Consider the following 17877-nt stretch of genomic DNA (forward strand, 5'->3'; position numbering starts at 1 on the left):
ATATATATATATATATATATATATATATATATATATATATATATATATGGTGAGTGAGTTCTTGAGGGCGATACATCAAACAAAGAAAAGCCAAAGATTTATAAAATAATCTTTATTTCCAAACGTTTCGACATTCAATTTAATGTCATCATCAGTGGATCTAAAAACAGTATGAAAAATTAGCATATCTATAGGTATTATAATATATGTGTATTGGTAAAGGAACTATACAATAAGAGAAAAATTAACAAACAGCAACACTTAAGACAAACCAAATATAAAAGATAGGAAAGGTAGTAGAGATTAGAATTAAATAAATAATTAAAAAACATAGGCAAATATATATATATATATATATATATATATATATATATATAAACATACAATATATGTAAACTCGTATATATGTAAAGCAAACAAAATATTTATGAAGATGGATAATACATATGAAATACAAGTGGACTTACATTATGTTGGTTGGTTACATATAGAGAGGTGTACACAGCACTAGAGATTAGCACTAACATTTATACAACTAACTTGTCAACACTATGCATTATGCACATTCTTACCACCCTTCTAGCATGAAGATAGGCACTATTATTAATTTAGTCGACCATGCCATCCTACTCTCAGACAAACAATTTTGGCCCTCTAACTTATCCCTCATCCGCACAACTTTAATTAACAACTCATATCCACCGCACCTCATCAACTCTCAACTTCCTCACCTCATCAACTCTCAACCTCATCAACTTAAAAATGCATAGTGTTGACAAGTTAGTTGTATAATTGTTAGTGCCAATCTCTAGTGCTGTGTACACCTCTCTATATGTAACCAACCAACATAATGTAAGTCCACTTGTATTTCATATGTATTATCCATCTTCATAAATATTTTGTTTGCTTTACATATATACGAGTTTACATATATTGTATGTTTATATATATATATATATATATATATATATATATTTGCCTATGTTTTTTAATTATTTATTTAATTCTAATCTCTACTACCTTTCCTATCTTTTATATTTGGTTTGTCGTCAAGTGTTGCTGTTTGTTAATTTTTCTCTTATTGTATAGTTCCTTTACCAATACACATATATTATAATTACCTAGATATACTAATTTTCATACTGTTTTTAGATCCACTGATGATGACATTAAATTGAATGTCGAAACGTTTGGAAATAAAGATTATTTTATAAATCTTTGGCTTTTCTTTGTTTGATGTATTGCCCTCAAGAACTCACTCACATATTTCAACATCAAAATTAACTACTAAATCATGTATATATATATATATATATATATATATATATATATATATACTAGCTGACCCGGCAAACGCTGTTTTGCCATCAAAAAAATTTTGCCGCTTTGCAGAAGTTCTTATAATATACATGATATATTAATAATAATGTTATATTTTTATTACACAAATTTCTTTACATTTCGATAATTAATTCCAACGCATCATAGTGTTTTGTTTATTTTAAATTAATTTATGTCAAATAGTGAAATATTTTTTTAAATCAATGAATAAATTAGATTTTAGTCTGAATCAACGCAGTACCATTATCTGTATATATAATACTTTATATAAATATCAGATTTTTTACTTTTGCATTTAATTTAAAAATATTGAATGTCAATTTCATATATCCAATATGCACTAAATTTTTAAATGCCAAAATATTTCCTTTTTGGTCAAAATTTCATATAATATGATATAATTTATATCTATAATTTGATTGGCAATATTGCCTATAACATAACTTGGAATAATTAATATATTTGTATCTTATTGAAGTCAATTTTTGTTTATGATTAATTTTAAAATCAATATGTCGCTTTTTTATTGTGATCTCTGATCTATAAGGTTTTGATGAAGTTTAGGTATCCGAAATAATTTGGTAAGCTAATCAAATAAATATAAATTGTAAATCTATTTATATAATTATTTTCATAAATATAGACAAATGACATTTGACGATTTTGATGTCAACATTTATTTAAATTTATAAACATATTTTTTGAACTGTCAAATTTTTTTTCAAAAAATCATAAATCTTTTTTTTCTCGAATTTTTCATAAATTTTGACATTTGTCATTTTAGTGTTTTGTTTTTTTTTGGCCATTTTCTGTCAAAATTTTTAGAAATTTATAAAAATTATATATTTATATTGTAAATTTACTTTTCAAAATTTCCTATAACCTAATTTGGATATACGTATATTGGGATACACGTACGTATATGCACACGATGAGCCAATAAAATTTAAAATCGGTTCAGTAGTTTGGGCGTCCATCGCGAACCAACATCGTGACACGAGATTTATATACGTGGTCTGTTCAAAAAGTACCCGGAATTACTAATAATTAAATTTCGCGGGTCTGGAGTGTCTGATTGTCAAAATTTTTTTTTTATTGTGTTGGTATAGATGCCCCTAAAGTATGATGAAATTTTCAGCTATATTCACTGTTTACTTTGTCTGTGGTAGTCGCTAAGGTTCGACGTGTTTTTCTGAGCTCGGCGATTTTTACAATGGAAGAATTGAAAAGTCAAAGAATTTGTATTAAATTTTGCGTAAAAAATGAAATAAAGTGTTGCAAAGTGCAAAAATTCACCAGATATGGCTCCGTGTGACTTTTTCCTATTCCCAAAGTTGAAGGACCCATGAAAGGACGGCGGTTTTCCTCGATTGAAGAAAATCGCTTAGAGTGCTCAAGGACATATCAAAAAGTGAATATCAAGGTGCTTCGAAAATTGGAAAAAAACGCTGGCATAAGTGTATTATATCTGGGGGGGACTACTTTGAAGGGGACCACATTAATGTAGACGAATAAATAAATATTTTTTTGAAAAAACGAAAATTCCGGGTACTTTTTGAACAGACCACGTATATATATATATATATATATATATATATATTATTAATATTATTATTATTATTATACCTGCCAGAAATCTGTATATGTTTGCAAGACACATGCCGATCCATTGCTGTTAAAACTGCAGTTAAAGCTCTCAAAACTTCAGAACAGTTTTCAAACCGTAACAAATGATACAAATCATTCAAAACTTTTGTTAAAATATCAGGTCGCTCCTGATACGCTTGAGCTGCTACTAAAATTTGTCTCTCATTGTGATCTCCTGATATCTGAGAAGAAATTGATGAAATATGAATAAATATAAATAAATAAATAAATTTATTTATTTCTACTTACAACTTTGGCAGGAATATCATGCCTCTGGCAAGCTGAGTGCAGTGTACCATACAATCCTAGAAATTCCAAAGGATTTCTCATCCGTTTACTTAATCCAGGAATATCAGAGACGCAATCAAAATAATCAGCATCATAGAAATTCTCATCCTCTTCATCACTAACTATGTCGTTTAATTTCTTGTTTAAAGATGGGTTGTTTGCACTATTCTGATTTGACTGGTTGTTATTTATGTTGGAAGAAGACATGGCTACGCCTGTACCTGCTAGATTCGTACCAGATATGTCCAGATGGGTTAATCGAGGTAAGCAATCAATCAACTTGGCTAAAACCTATTGTAAAAAATATTAATATTTATGAACTAGGTCAATAATTGTTAAATATAATTTTCTCACTTGGTTTTCATCTTCATAAAGATTGGCTCTCTCGCTGGACTGTGATAAATCAAGACATTGCAAAGTTGTTAATCGACAAAGTGTATCTATAGCTTCATCCAAATGGTCCACATTATACAAAATTAGACAATTCAAAGACTTTAATTTTTCTAAATGTGTAAACTCGCCTCTGATATGACATTGTGATAGATCTAAGTACGTTAAATTCTTTAAATTTGACAACAACACTGATAACTTCAAATTTATATCTCGAATTGTCAGTTTTTTAAGAACAGGAGCTTGTATAACATATCCTAAAAGAATATTATAATTCACATTTAAATACATAAATAAATTAACATAGAGTTTATCAAAGGAGAAGAAGTGAAACTTAGAAATGAAAAAATAAAAATAGAGATAACATTTTAAGATTTTATGTAAATTTCAGAAATTTCACTATATTTTTAGATAACTTTCACCATTTTTAGTGAACTATCAACATCTTCAGACAAATTACTACATTTTTAAGCAATCAACAACATTTTTAGGCAATTTACAACATCATATGACTATGTAGAACATTTTATAGAAATCTACAATGTTTTTAAACAAATTACAAAGTCTTTACACAACTTACAATATTTTTAGACAATGTACATAATCATGTACAATATTTTGAGACAAATTGCAAAACTTTCAGATAACTTACAACATTTTCAGACAATTTATAACATTTTCAGACAATTTATAACATTTCAAAAGCTTCACTTCATAAACTGCATATATAATTTTAAAAAAAATGTATGTTTATCTATTACCTGTAGTTCTGAATATGAGCCAATTCGATTCAGCTGTGCAAGTTGGTATAATCGATGTATCATTTCCAAAACTCAGACAAGTCAGATTCTTTGAATGCAAATTTATATTACTTAAAGTTTGAGATGTTAATTTAGTACAGTTCGATAATTGTAAAGAGACCAGATCATGATTTAGAATATACTGGAGGCCGGAATCAGTCATCATAGAATTTCTTAAAGTGACATGTTTTAATTTTGTATTCTCCAAGTGTGTAAAGAGCTTTGCAAATTTGTCATTAGTTTCGTAGCCATAGTCATTGTGGTATTCTATCAACCTAGTATAAAGAAATAGAAAAATAAATGAATAAATTCATACATAAATATTAAATAAATACTTATTTTTAATTATTTAGTTGTAATATTGTTTTGTTTAGCTAAGAAAAAGTTTTAACTTATAGATTATGATGTTATAATCTATAAGTTATTGTTATTGTTGAAATAAGAAAAGAAAATATTAAAATTTTAGCAATTTGAATTTTGTATTTAATTGAAAAAAAAAAGTTTCTTTCTTATAGCCATTTGAGGTCAAAATAGCCTCATTAATTATACTGCAGCATTGAATATCACCCGTCAATTACTAATTATATTATTATAATCAATCAGTTACAAGTATTATCATTAATGAATAAATTAATTAACATTGAATGAAAGTCGATAGCAAAAATGATGCCAAATTTTGTATATAATTATAGTATATTACATCAAATCCAAATTGGCACTTGGCCATATGGAAATTACTAGCATTAATAAAATTTTCTTGTATTTATAACTGTTACAATAATATAAATAGTTATAAATGAGACAATAGTAAATATTGAAGATAATATTGAATATATAAAGAAGCTTATTTAAAAAAAAAAAAACAATTTGGTTTTTGATATAGGACAGCTTAAAAAAAAATCAATAATGGTTTGGTAGGACCTTTTCAAAACCGGACAAAAGCAGCTCATAAACGATGTAATATTCAAGTTTAATAAGTTATAATTAGAAAGCAATAACAATTTGAAACTAATAAATTTCATCGCATGAGCTATTTCCATTTAGACTGCTTAACACGAATTTGTTGTGATTTGTTGTTTTCTATTCTTGATTTGAAATCATCATCGTAAGTGATGATGTCAATCGAGTATAATAAGTATTACAATTTTGATTTTTCTTCACTAAATTCCTCATGCATCATAAAATTTGTAACATCAACATCCTGCTGGTGATTCCAAACAAACAAAACTCATCTTCTAACAAATGTTTTGCATATTTCATCTGCAATAAAACATTAATCACCATTTTATTACCACTTACCTCTCACATAGCTCCCTCGGCAGACTAAAATCCTTCCTAAGCCTCAAGTCAATTTTATCATCATAATTCAGATACTCTTCATACAGAATATCAATATTTTCAACGACATATTTCAACGTGATATCGTACAAAGATTCAGGATCTGTATTATATTTAAAATCAACTCCAGACATTATTATTTTAATCAATTCACAATAATCCACAAAATGACAGATGACATTTCAACATCAGCTGATTATTGTTGGAAATTTCACGTTTGAAATATTTGGCACATAATTAAAAGATTTAATTAATGTTAATAATAATTTAATTTTTTTTGTTGTTTTATTTGTTTTTTTAATAATTTTAAAATCACTTTTTTATATTAGGATGCTTTACGATGTTGCATTAACAATATGCAATACAGATAGCTGTCATCAGAGCTGTCATGTCAAGAGTGACATACTTCATGGCGGTGTTGGTTGACAGTTGACATTTGGCAGTTAATAATTCAAAAAAGAAAACAAACTAGATGTAAATAGTATTTTTTATTAAAGAAACTTGCATCTTGCATGATATGTTTATGTGCATAAATAATCGTATTAATCAATAAGATTTTAAATTTAAATATCCTGAGGACGCAGCTCCTATAAATTTTCATAATTAAACCACTTTTCGTAGGCCTATAGTATTTTAACATGTCCCACTGCTTCGATCTTCGCGCAAAACTAATCAATGCGATTTTTCATCAATTGTTTAATAAAATTCCTAGTCGATCAACAAATTTTCTGCCACTACACATTTACGAACCAATTGCCTGCTAATCAGACGTTTAAAATTTATAAATTAAATTAAACTTTTTACCCCATCCGATGTGCATTGTATATTCGTTAACCCAGATGTATAACCATTTGAAGCATTTAGAAATCAAATTTTACATATTTATAGTGTGCTATATCTTTCCTTAAATATTACTATGTTTAACTAAATGTACAAATAATTAAATATGTAATTAATGTTTGTGTAATTTATAATTAATAAATTTGTGTGTTCATAACATTAAATAATCTGTTAATAAAATATAGCTGGTGAAATGTCCTCTAGTAGTTTTATAAAAATGTCCTTTTTTTATAAAAATGTGAATGTTCTAATAAAATTATAAGTAAACCCATCAATTTTAGTATTTGTATTTATAATACACTTATTTATGTATGATATACTGAATGTTCACCATTCTATAATATATTTTTTAAAAATTACAACCCTCCTACTCTAATTTATAAACTTTCGGGTACTTTTCGTACAAAATTAAATATATTTTAAATATTACTATTAAACCTCATCGATTAGTATTTGTCATTATAGTAATCATATTTTAAAACAATAATTATTGCCAAACAACATTCTACAACAAACAAATTGCTACCAAATCCAAAAATTTCGAAGAACATTCGAAACACTTGTCAATTTTAGTATTCGTTGTTATAATAAACATACTAAAAAGAACAATATAGAGCAAAAAAAAATTTCCAAATATTCGTACCTGGTTCTTTTCATATTTTTCACAATCATTTATAAAAACTTTTGCATTCATCGAGTTTTATCGAATGGCTTTTAAATTTAAAAAATCGGTGCAGCCGTTTTTGAGAAAACGTCGACAAAAGATCAAATTTTTAACTCACACATTTTTTGCAATTTTCCAATATTAGAAAATCAGATTTTCTGGCAAAAACCCAACCTTCTCCGGCAAATTAAATTTAAAAAAAATCATTTTAATATGATCCATCTTTCAGCGCCACTTTGGTCTTCACAAGACATAGGAGATCCATGTCAGTTTCCATTTCAAATTGGCAATCATCACCTTTAGATCAAATATAAACTTGCATAATTATATAAACTATAAAAAACAAGATCAGTTATAATTAATACATCATCCAAACGCGGAAGAAAAAAATTAGTAATCGCAATTCGTCTAGACTGAACTAATTGAATTTCAATTGATCTGTAATTATTTTATGCAAATATAAATTAAACGTTTATTGCTAAATTGATTTTGTTATTAAAATTAATTTCAACGCCAGCAGGGAGTTAATTCCATATAAATAGTAATAATAATAATAATAGTTTTATGAATAATGGCCCCATATTGTTGTCTCGAGCCAAGGTCGACATTATTTTCGCCTGAAATGTCTTATTGTCAGGTCAAGTGTTGTTCTAGGCTAGACTAAACCGAATAATTGCTCATAATTTCCAAAGTAGGTGAAAACCGGGTAAAATAGCACCAGGAGAAATGATACATTGGCACATCTGTAGGATATAAACATTTTACTCCCTATCCAGACCAAAACTAGTGCCTAAAAATAAAACTGCAACAGTAAGTTCACATCAGCCAGTATTAATAGACATCTTAAGATAAAATTAATTGATGTCATAATTACAACCTTCAGCACCATTTAAAACCTCGTCTGGACCTTTATTAGACATCAGTTACTAATAAGGCATGTTATGTAATTACTACAACTTTTGGGGGTTTTACATCACCAGAAGAAAACCTCTTCCAGGCCTTCATTAGACATGAGCTATTATTTAGGCATTCTAAATTCTTCTTTAAGGACTTCTTAAAACCTTCTAAGAATTCATCAAACAATATTTTAGGTGCATTTAGGTGCAACTATTGAGACACCAGGGTAAAATGACACCAGGGCAAAGGTGAATTGACATATTCACATGCACATTTGTAGAACATAAACATTTTACTCCCTATCCTGACCAAAACTAGTGTCCAAAAATAAAACTGCAGCAGTAAGTTCACATCAACCACTATTTCCTCTGGACCTTTGCTACACATCAGCTACTATAAAAGCATGTTATGTACTACATCTTTTGGGTCTTTTACATCACCTTTAAAACAAAACCTCTTCCAGATCTTCATTAGACATGAACTATTATTTAGGCATTCTAATTCTTCCTTAAGGACTTCTTGAAACCTTCTAAGTATTCTTCAAACAAGATTTTAGGTGCATTTAGGTGCAACTATTGACACACTCCAATCCTATAAACTATGAACATTTAAGGACTTTTTAAAACCTCTTAAAGACCCTTTGGTCAAGATTTGTCCAGAGCTTTTTCTACATAACCCGTCAACTAAAAATATACCCAATCAATTATCAACTATCCCTAATTACACCGCTCTCCCCATATCTCTGTTCCGTGTTCTTGTTTACATAATAAGTAGTTGCTCTAGATGCAACGTTATTTTCGGCAAAAGAATTATACATCAACCTTGTCACGTCACTCTAATTCTTAAATGTTAACAATTCAGAATTAATAATAATATAACAACAATAATAAAAAATTACATATTCAGATGCACGAGGCCGAAAGAGGAGCCCGGAAACAAATGGATTTTCTCGTGGTAAAAAATGAGACATTTAGGAACTTTCAGACTATCTACAATATTTTCAGACAATTCACTATATAATAATAGTAGTAATGAATGGTAATCTGCCCGAAGGCAGGTTCTTGGTGTGAGAGCCACGACAAATAAATGATTCCCTTACCCTTCATCGTCTATCAATCCCATCACACCCCCCCCCCCCTTCTGTACACTTTTTTATGTATTTTCCTATCCAAACTTCTGCTTCCATGCTTCCTGATCCTGTGCTTCGGCTTTCAGTTCCCTGTATTTTTTCTTCTCGCATTATACGTCAATCATTTGCATTTTTTTCCCAATCCTGTCAGCCTTCTATTTTACCCTTGAAGCCGTTTCAAAGTTAAGGAGCTAAAAGTGTACAAAATGGCAGTTTTTGGGAACACAAAGCTTTCAATTCAATCCAAGAAACATTTTGCTTGTGAACAAAGAGGGCGTCCATTAATCAGTGAGCGAGTTTTTGAGGATTTTTGTACCCCCCCCTCCTCCTTGGTAATACATGGTAATATTCAAAATTAATCCCCCCCTCCCCCACCAAACATCACGTGTATTTTTAGTTACGTGAAAAAACTGTAATTTTTTAACTTCCCGTAGGGTAAGTTATTGTAATGGGCCGAAAATCGGAATTGAAATTTTTTACATTTCTCGACGTTTTGAAGGTTTCTGAACGTTTTGGCATACCTCAGAAAAATGGATGTGTGTGTGTGTGTGTGTGTGTGTGTGTGTGTATGTATGTATGGATACAAATTTTCGTCCACGTTTTCGGGCGTACGGATCAACCGATTTGAATGGTTTAAAAAAACATTCGATTCCTATTAATAAGGAGAAGAGCTGATTAGTTTTTGGCAAAGACAGGTCCAGCAGTTACGGAGATAAGGAGCAAAGAGTGCAGAAAATAGAAATCGAGTTTTTGAGAGAACGGAGCATCCGATTTGAATGATCTAAGAAACATTCCATTAGTAATGATTGGGAGAAAGGGTTATTAGTTTTTCGCAAAGGCAGGCCCAGCCATTTCGGAGATACAGAGCTAAATGTACAAAAAATGGCAGTTTTTGAGAGAACTAAGCGTCCGATTCAATTGATTCAAAGAACTTTCTGCTTGTCTTAACAAAATAATTAATTTTGGAAAAAAAAATTTTGTACAATTTTTTTTTTTTTTTTTTTTTTTTTTTTTAATTTTTTGTATATCGAAAATAATTCAGATTTTATTTTTAATTCTGACTATAGTTCTAATATACTTTAAACAAATAATTTCAACTCTGCAATTCAGTTTATATAATTATTATAAATATTAGACAATAATACAATATTTATAATAATCTATTTGAAAACATTCAATATTCCTCGAACGTTTCGTTATGGTACGGGAAGTTCCAGCAATTTGCCTTAAGGCACGATGCCACCCACCCCACTAGTTTATTTTTTTTTTGAAAACATTTGAAATTTTTAAATAAATAAGTTAAAAAATAAATACACGTGATATCTTACTACACCCCTCCCTCCCCCACGTGATATTCGGTGATTTTTTGTTTAACCTCACGTGATTAATGGACGCCCCCAAACAATTAGTTGAGGAAGGCAGAATTTTTTCCCCAAGAGTCAAATTTTGTCACACTTTTTCAATTTCAGTGTCAAACGATTCAGAATGACTTGAAACATAAAATTAGCAAATCGGATTTTCTGGCAAAAACATAAACTTGTCCTTCGTAGAATTAATAATATATTACCATAATTGTAACATAAAAAAATCTTTTTCATTGTTAGAGTGTGAAATGGCTCTCTCGTACCATCATATCATTATTTCATAATTTAATTTTACGTTACTCGTATAAATCTAATTATTAACCTTAATAAATTTATATAGTTATTATCATTAACAATTTAGTAACGACTGTTCTAATTCAGTTTTATAAAAAAAAATTTTTAAGAAACTCGATCTGGGATTCTGACCGCGACCTTGCAGCAGTATTTAATTATCACTAAATAAAAAAAGAAATGTTGCACAGCTGTTCGTTAATTTTTATTTAATTATATATAATTAATAGTAATAGATAATTATTTGTTTGGGAGATTGCATTGCAAATATAATAATTATATATGGTAGTTGCAGGGGTAGTCAACAGTTGGACTTTGATAGCTTTTTAACTTCCCGAAGGAGAAGTTTATGTTTTAACCAGAAAATTAGACTTACTAATTTTATATTAGCTTGATATCATCTTGGTCTAAATTTGCATTCTAAAATATTAAAGGCCTACGAAATGTGGACTAATTATAAATATTCTTCTATGTTTGAAATAATATGCAGCATCACACTTTTGTGCACTTGTGCACTAAGTCATTTTAAAACATATCAATTGGAAATTGCTTAATTTAGTGAAAGTGGCACAATGCCACTTACAACTAGTTTATGCCGGTAATAAGAAAGTAATCCAATGGTCGTCCTTCTAGAGTGTGTATGTGTATGTGTTAGTGTGTGTGTGTGTATATTGCAATATCTTAAAGTGGCCCTTAACAGGCCGATCAAGAGTTTCTCAGAGCGAATTTCTCAAACGCAGAGTTTCTTAAGCATCTTATTAACGGAGTGAAAATCGCAAGAATTAATTATGAACAAGAAGAAGCCTTTATGCTAATTATAACAAGCCGATGATTATCAATTTGGAACAACAATCGAATGGAATGGAATTATTGCGGGAGCACTTCAACTATTACACTACATTTTGTAAGCAACTCGATTATTATTATTGGAGTGAAACTTCCCAAGAGACTGCTAACAAGGGGGTTTATAGAAACAAGCAGATCGAGAGTTGTCTAAAAAATGATGGATTGTCTGACAGGGTTAATACTAAATATTTTTTTGCTGGGTGAATACCATGGAAAGAAGTAATTTAGGGACAAGGATCATCGTATTCACAATATAGAATACAAAATTGTATTATTTTGGGACATTCTATACCTAGAAAGTTATAAAATTGCCGGTGAGACGAGAAAGCGCTTCTTTCCGCGCAAATCGTATATTGTTTGCAAAAAACTAACCTTCTCATCAATACAAATTGAACATTTTTTGAACCATTCAAGTCGGATGCTCTGTTCTCTCAAAAACTCTATTTCCATTTTCTGCATACTTTGCTTCGTATCTCTGAAATAGCTGGACCTGCCTTTGTCAAAAACTAATCAGCACGCCTCCCTATCAATGGAAATCAAATTTTTTGAATATTTCATATCGGTCGATCCGTGCTCTCAAAAACGTGGACAAAAAACTGTATTCATACATAAGCACACACACACACAAACACACACACACAAACACACACGCACAAACACACACACAAACAAATACATACACACAACCTTCGATAATTTAAAAGATAAGTATAATTTCAGTGCAAGAATGATAACATTCTAGATCCTCCCCCCACGAAGTAATGCCTGACGGCGGTTTCCGTGGGGACCAGAGGCAAGGGCAAAAGGGAGGCGGTATTGAGTCCGACATACCCAGACAAAAGACCAGTAATAATTTCGCTATACAAAAAAACACACATGCATTCATCCATCGATTTTTTTCTAAGGTATGCCAAATTGTTCAGAAACCCATGAAACTTGAAAAAAATGCAAAAAAATTATTTACGATTTTTGGACGATTACAATAATTTACCCTATGGAAATTTAAAAATTAAACTGAATTAACTATTAATAATTTAGTTATCAGTGATTATAAATCTGAAGCTGAAGAATATTGAATCTCATTCTGCGTTTTAAATATTTTTAAGAATCTAAATTTTGGCGTTTAGATCAATTAATGATATTAATCATTACTCAATTGCTCAATTGCTCAATTACTCTCGTAGTTGAGATGAAAAGTGAATAATGGTTATATGAGTTCGAAATCAGTTCAAAGTGAATGGTGGCGGCGGCAAGTACACGATTCATACAGCAATTGCGGCAATACTTTATACGATATAGGTATATATACCGCATTATTATATCGTATATGGTTTTGACGAAACAACCAATCATTGGTGGCCAAAACGATGATCGAAAGATCTATGCAGATCTATGTAAATTATTGCTTCGATGGATTACACTGCGTGACAAAAATGGCACTTTTTGTTTTTCCCAGAACAGTTTTTTAAAATCCACTTAGAATTGCATGCTTATTTCAAATATACCTTCCGTTTCTCCGTACCAGCTCCAGTTTTTAAGTTTTAGGAAACTACCCAAAGTAGTCATTCGACTACCAATGGAATATAGTCAGGCAATAGAAGCAAATAGTCATAAACCAAGACACCAATGGTATTGAGGTCCACTCACGATCAGCTATACAACCTCTATCCATCCTAATGATGAACCACCTAGAACATCAACATCTTTTTGCCTACCATGAATAAATTTAGAGACCAACATTTAAAAAGAATAATTATAATGATGAACAACCTAGAATATCGACATCTCCTGCCTACCATGTAATAGATTTATAGACCAACGTCAAAAGAGAATAATTATAATGATGAACAACCTGGAACATCAACATCTTCTGCCTACCATGTAATAGATTTAGAGATCAACGACAAAAGAGAATAATTCTAATAATGAACAACCATCAACTTCTTCTGCCTGCTATCTAAAAGATTCATAAACAAACGTTAAACGAAAATAAATCTTATGATGAACAACCTAGAACATCAACATCTTCTCCCTACAATGTAATAAATTTAGAGACCAACGTTAAAAGAGAATAATTATAATGATAAACAACCTAGAACATCATCATCTTCTGCTTACCATGTAATAGATTTAGAGACCAACGTTAAAAGAGAATAATTCTAATGATAAACAACCTAGAACATCAAAATCTTCTGTCTACCATATAATAGATTTAGAGACCAACATTAAAAGAAAATAATGCTAATGATGAATAACCTAGAATATCAACATCTTCTGCCTAACAAGTAATAGATTTAAAAACCAACGTTAAAAGAAAATAATTTTAATGATGGACAACCTAGAACATCAACATCTTTCTGCCTACAATGTAATAAATTTAGAGACCAACGTTAAAATAGAACAACTCTATTGATGAACAACCTAGGACATCAACATCTTCTGACTACCATGTAATAGGTTTAGAGACCAAAGAAGATACGAAGAGATAAAGGGTGATATATTTGATGATCCCCAAATCGGCACCTCTTAAAAAATCCAAGGTTTCGTAAATTCTATTAATAAATTTGAGAAGAAAACCAGGGCTAAAGTGACACCAAGACATCAGGACATTGGAGGAGCGATATCAGCCACATGATGGCTGGAAATTTTTGGAGATCATGACGAAATCAATTTTCTGTCAATCTTCAAAAGACTTTTGAAGGCATAAAATAAAATATGTTGTTTTTTTTATGTAATTTGAGGTAAAACCACTACATTGGTATATCCCAAAAACTAGAACCATTGGCAAATTTTTGTTACTGTTTTTGGAATCAGCATCCTCGAATTACTTTGAAAACCATCATAACCTCTCAAGAAAAAAAATTAGTGTCACGCAGTGTTATCTGTCTCATGAAATATCTATTATTGGTGTAAAAATTTGATATAAATGCAATATTTATATATAAAATTGAATTGTCACAAAGATTTAGTGTCAAAGATCTATCAATGATCTATTTTATAATAATATTTTTTATAAACAAAATGTATCTGTCGAGCTTAATAATCTATAGTGTAAAATTCTTTCGCCATCAATGATATAATAAATCGATAATAATCGTTTCTGACAATGATCTTGTCGGCAATATTTGTATGAATGTGTACTACGATCTGCGATGAAAATTATATGATCTATTATCGAAGAAAATGACACAAGATGTTTATTGCAATACGAAAAGATCCCATCGTAGATGATCTATCGGATCTGTCGCCATGTATATATAATGTAGATCTGCATAGATCTATGTATATGTATATGTATTTATTTAGATATGTGGGTATTGAATTGTAATTGAGATCTTTTGAGATCGAGGTCGAATGTAAAGATCTTTTGCCATATATAAATGTTGATTGTTATTTTCTGTTTTGCACATACATGCATGTGAGTTATGTTTAAGAGACGAAGGCAGGTCCACGATGACGTAGACATTAATTGGAATAAACACTATACAAATGCTATCTAGGTGTAAGTGGCATTTTTCTTAAAGGCAACTTGCATAAACTTTCCGATATTAAAAAACAATCATAAAACAACTTAATCAATTAATCAATTGAGGTTTACATAAAATTTTATTTTGCGGACCCATTATTTCAAACTTTAATGAATTTTAATTTAAATTTTAAAAAATTACTTTTCGTAGGCAAATAATATAACAGAATATTTTATATATATAAGACCATGAAATCGTAAAAAATCAACAATTAATTACAAGAAACAGTCAGGCCGATCTTGACTAAAAACTTATCACCACGATTCCCATTCACATATTTCGAACAGTATTCGAATTTTTTAAAATCGGTTCAGAATTTTGAACAAAATCTTTTGCAGTTGTCTGCAATTGCAAAGAAATGGCTCCGCCGATCGTCGTGAATAAAATGGCATTCAAATGTTTCAGTTATTTAAGGTCAAAATTGGCTTAAAACATTCATTGACATATAAAATTTGCAAATCGGATGTTCTAGCAGAAACATGAACTTATCTTTCGGGAAGTTAATAAATAAAAAAGACTATAAATGAATTTTATATCGTCTTTGAAACCAAACGAGTGTTTGAGGTATTTTGATGAGTGAATGTTCACAAAAAACAATCTTACACAATTAATTTGTATAAAAAACAACAACGGTTTATTGTTTTATGATATACATATACAAATGAATATATATATATATATATATATATCATATATTATATATTATATATATATATATATATATATATAAAATCTTTTTAATTAGGTCTGTGGTTTAAGACAAATATTTGCGAAATTTTTATTTTACTTGCAACACCTGAGATCGAATTTTTCAACATTTTATATGGTTCAAAAAGATGATTTTATCAAGAAATACACACACATATATATATATATATATATATATATATATATATATATAGATATGTATGTATATGTTATATATATATATATATATATATATATGTATATATATATATATATATATATAATGTGTGTGTGTGCGGATACAAATTTTTTTCGACGATTTCAGGAACACGATTCAACCGATTTAAATGATTCGGTTGAAAACATTCTATTCGTATTAATAAGGAGACGTGCTAATTAGTTTTTGGCTAAGCCAGATCCAGCCGTTTAGAAGATTCGGGGCAAAAAAGTTCTAAAATGGTAATTCAGTTTTTGAGAGAAAGGAGCGTCTAATTTCAATAATCCAAAAAACATTTTATTTATAAAAACGAGGCGAAAACCTGAATAAATTTTTGGGAAGGCAGGTCTAGCATTTTCGGAATTTTAATAAAAAAAGTAATAAGAATGCCATTTGACGGTAAAAAATTAGCATTAGAAAGACATATGCACATCAATTATCAGATATTCTATAAAGATTTTATTTTTTAAATTTTTAATTTCCAAAAATCTTTTTTTCGAAATTAAAAATATTTCATTTCACATTTTCTTACTTTTCGGTACTGGAAGTTCCAGCAATTTGCCTTCTTATGCACCTTATTTATTATTACTTCCCGTAGAGCAAGTTATAGTAATCGCAAAAAAATCGAAAAAAAAAATGTTTGTATATCTTTACGTTTCAAAACTTTCTGAACATTTTGGCATACCTTACACATATATGTGTGTGTTCGATACAAATTTTCGTCGACGATTTCAGGACACGGATGAAGCGATTTGAATTATTCAAAAAACATTCGATTCGTATTGATAAGGAGATGTGCTGATTAGTTTTTGGCGAAGGCAGGTCTAGCCGTTTCGAAGATACGGGACAAAAAGTGTCACAAACGGTAACTCAGTTTTTAAGAGAAAGGAGCGTCCGATTTGAACAATTCAAAAAACATTTTACTTGTATTAATAAAATGAAGATCTGATCGAATTTTGGAAGGCAGGTCTAGCGGTTCGGAGATCTAATGAAAAAAGTAAAGAAAAATGCCATTTGGCGGTTAAAAATGATCATTAGACATATGCACATCAAATTATCAGATATTTTATAGAGATTTTAACAATAAGTATAAATTTTGTTTACATTCCTATGGGTTCCGTACCAATGCTTATCCGTTACAAGGCGGCGCGGCGCTTACGCGCTGCAATATTTCATCTCTATGCAGTTAAAGGAGTACGATTGCTTTCAGTTCAGAATTTCCAAAACATTTCAAAATAAATTTTTCTTCAAAAAGTCTTTTTTTCAAAAAAAAGTAAATTTTTGTCAAAAATTTATAGTTTCTCAAATATCTAATTTTTCAGAATAATTTTTTTTCAAAAACGTTAATTTTTTGAAAAAAAAAATAATTCTTGGTACGTGAAGTTCCAGCAATTTGCCTTAAGGCACGATGCCATGCGCCCCACTAGTTTTCAAAAATATTTCAAGTTTTTTTAAAAATTCTACTTTTCAGTACGGGAAGTTCCAGCAATTTGCCTTATTATACCCCACTAGTTCATGTATCTGCCTATCTCTCTGCATGTGTGTATATGTAGGTCTTTCGTCTATTGATCGATGGTACCTTCGACTGTTCGAGCAAGTGTTCTAGATCAC

The 17877-nt window shown here is 29.7% G+C and overlaps 2 protein-coding genes across 2 annotated transcripts in view; both read right to left on the reverse strand.

The window, feature by feature from the left end:
- LOC113364084 (protein zer-1 homolog) overlaps positions 1-6008 on the reverse strand; it is a 14348-nt gene extending 8340 nt beyond the window's left edge. The window contains exons 1-6 of the mRNA XM_026606545.1: positions 5766-6008; positions 4428-4741; positions 3631-3923; positions 3482-3567; positions 3238-3394; positions 2968-3170 (exon numbers count right to left, since the gene is read on the reverse strand). Coding sequence (XP_026462330.1) covers positions 2968-3170; positions 3238-3394; positions 3482-3567; positions 3631-3923; positions 4428-4741; positions 5766-5938 — 1226 coding nt within the window. The 5' untranslated portion in view covers positions 5939-6008. The remainder of the gene's footprint in view (positions 1-2967; positions 3171-3237; positions 3395-3481; positions 3568-3630; positions 3924-4427; positions 4742-5765) is intronic.
- The window catches only part of LOC113364083 (protein melted), a 66015-nt gene that overhangs the window by 28059 nt on the left and 20079 nt on the right, over positions 1-17877 (reverse strand).

This window comes from Ctenocephalides felis, unplaced genomic scaffold (assembly GCF_003426905.1).
Source record: "Ctenocephalides felis isolate EL2017-DRISC unplaced genomic scaffold, ASM342690v1 CF-g0.4_SCAFFOLD_00845, whole genome shotgun sequence".
NCBI classification, from domain to species: domain Eukaryota; kingdom Metazoa; phylum Arthropoda; class Insecta; order Siphonaptera; family Pulicidae; genus Ctenocephalides; species Ctenocephalides felis.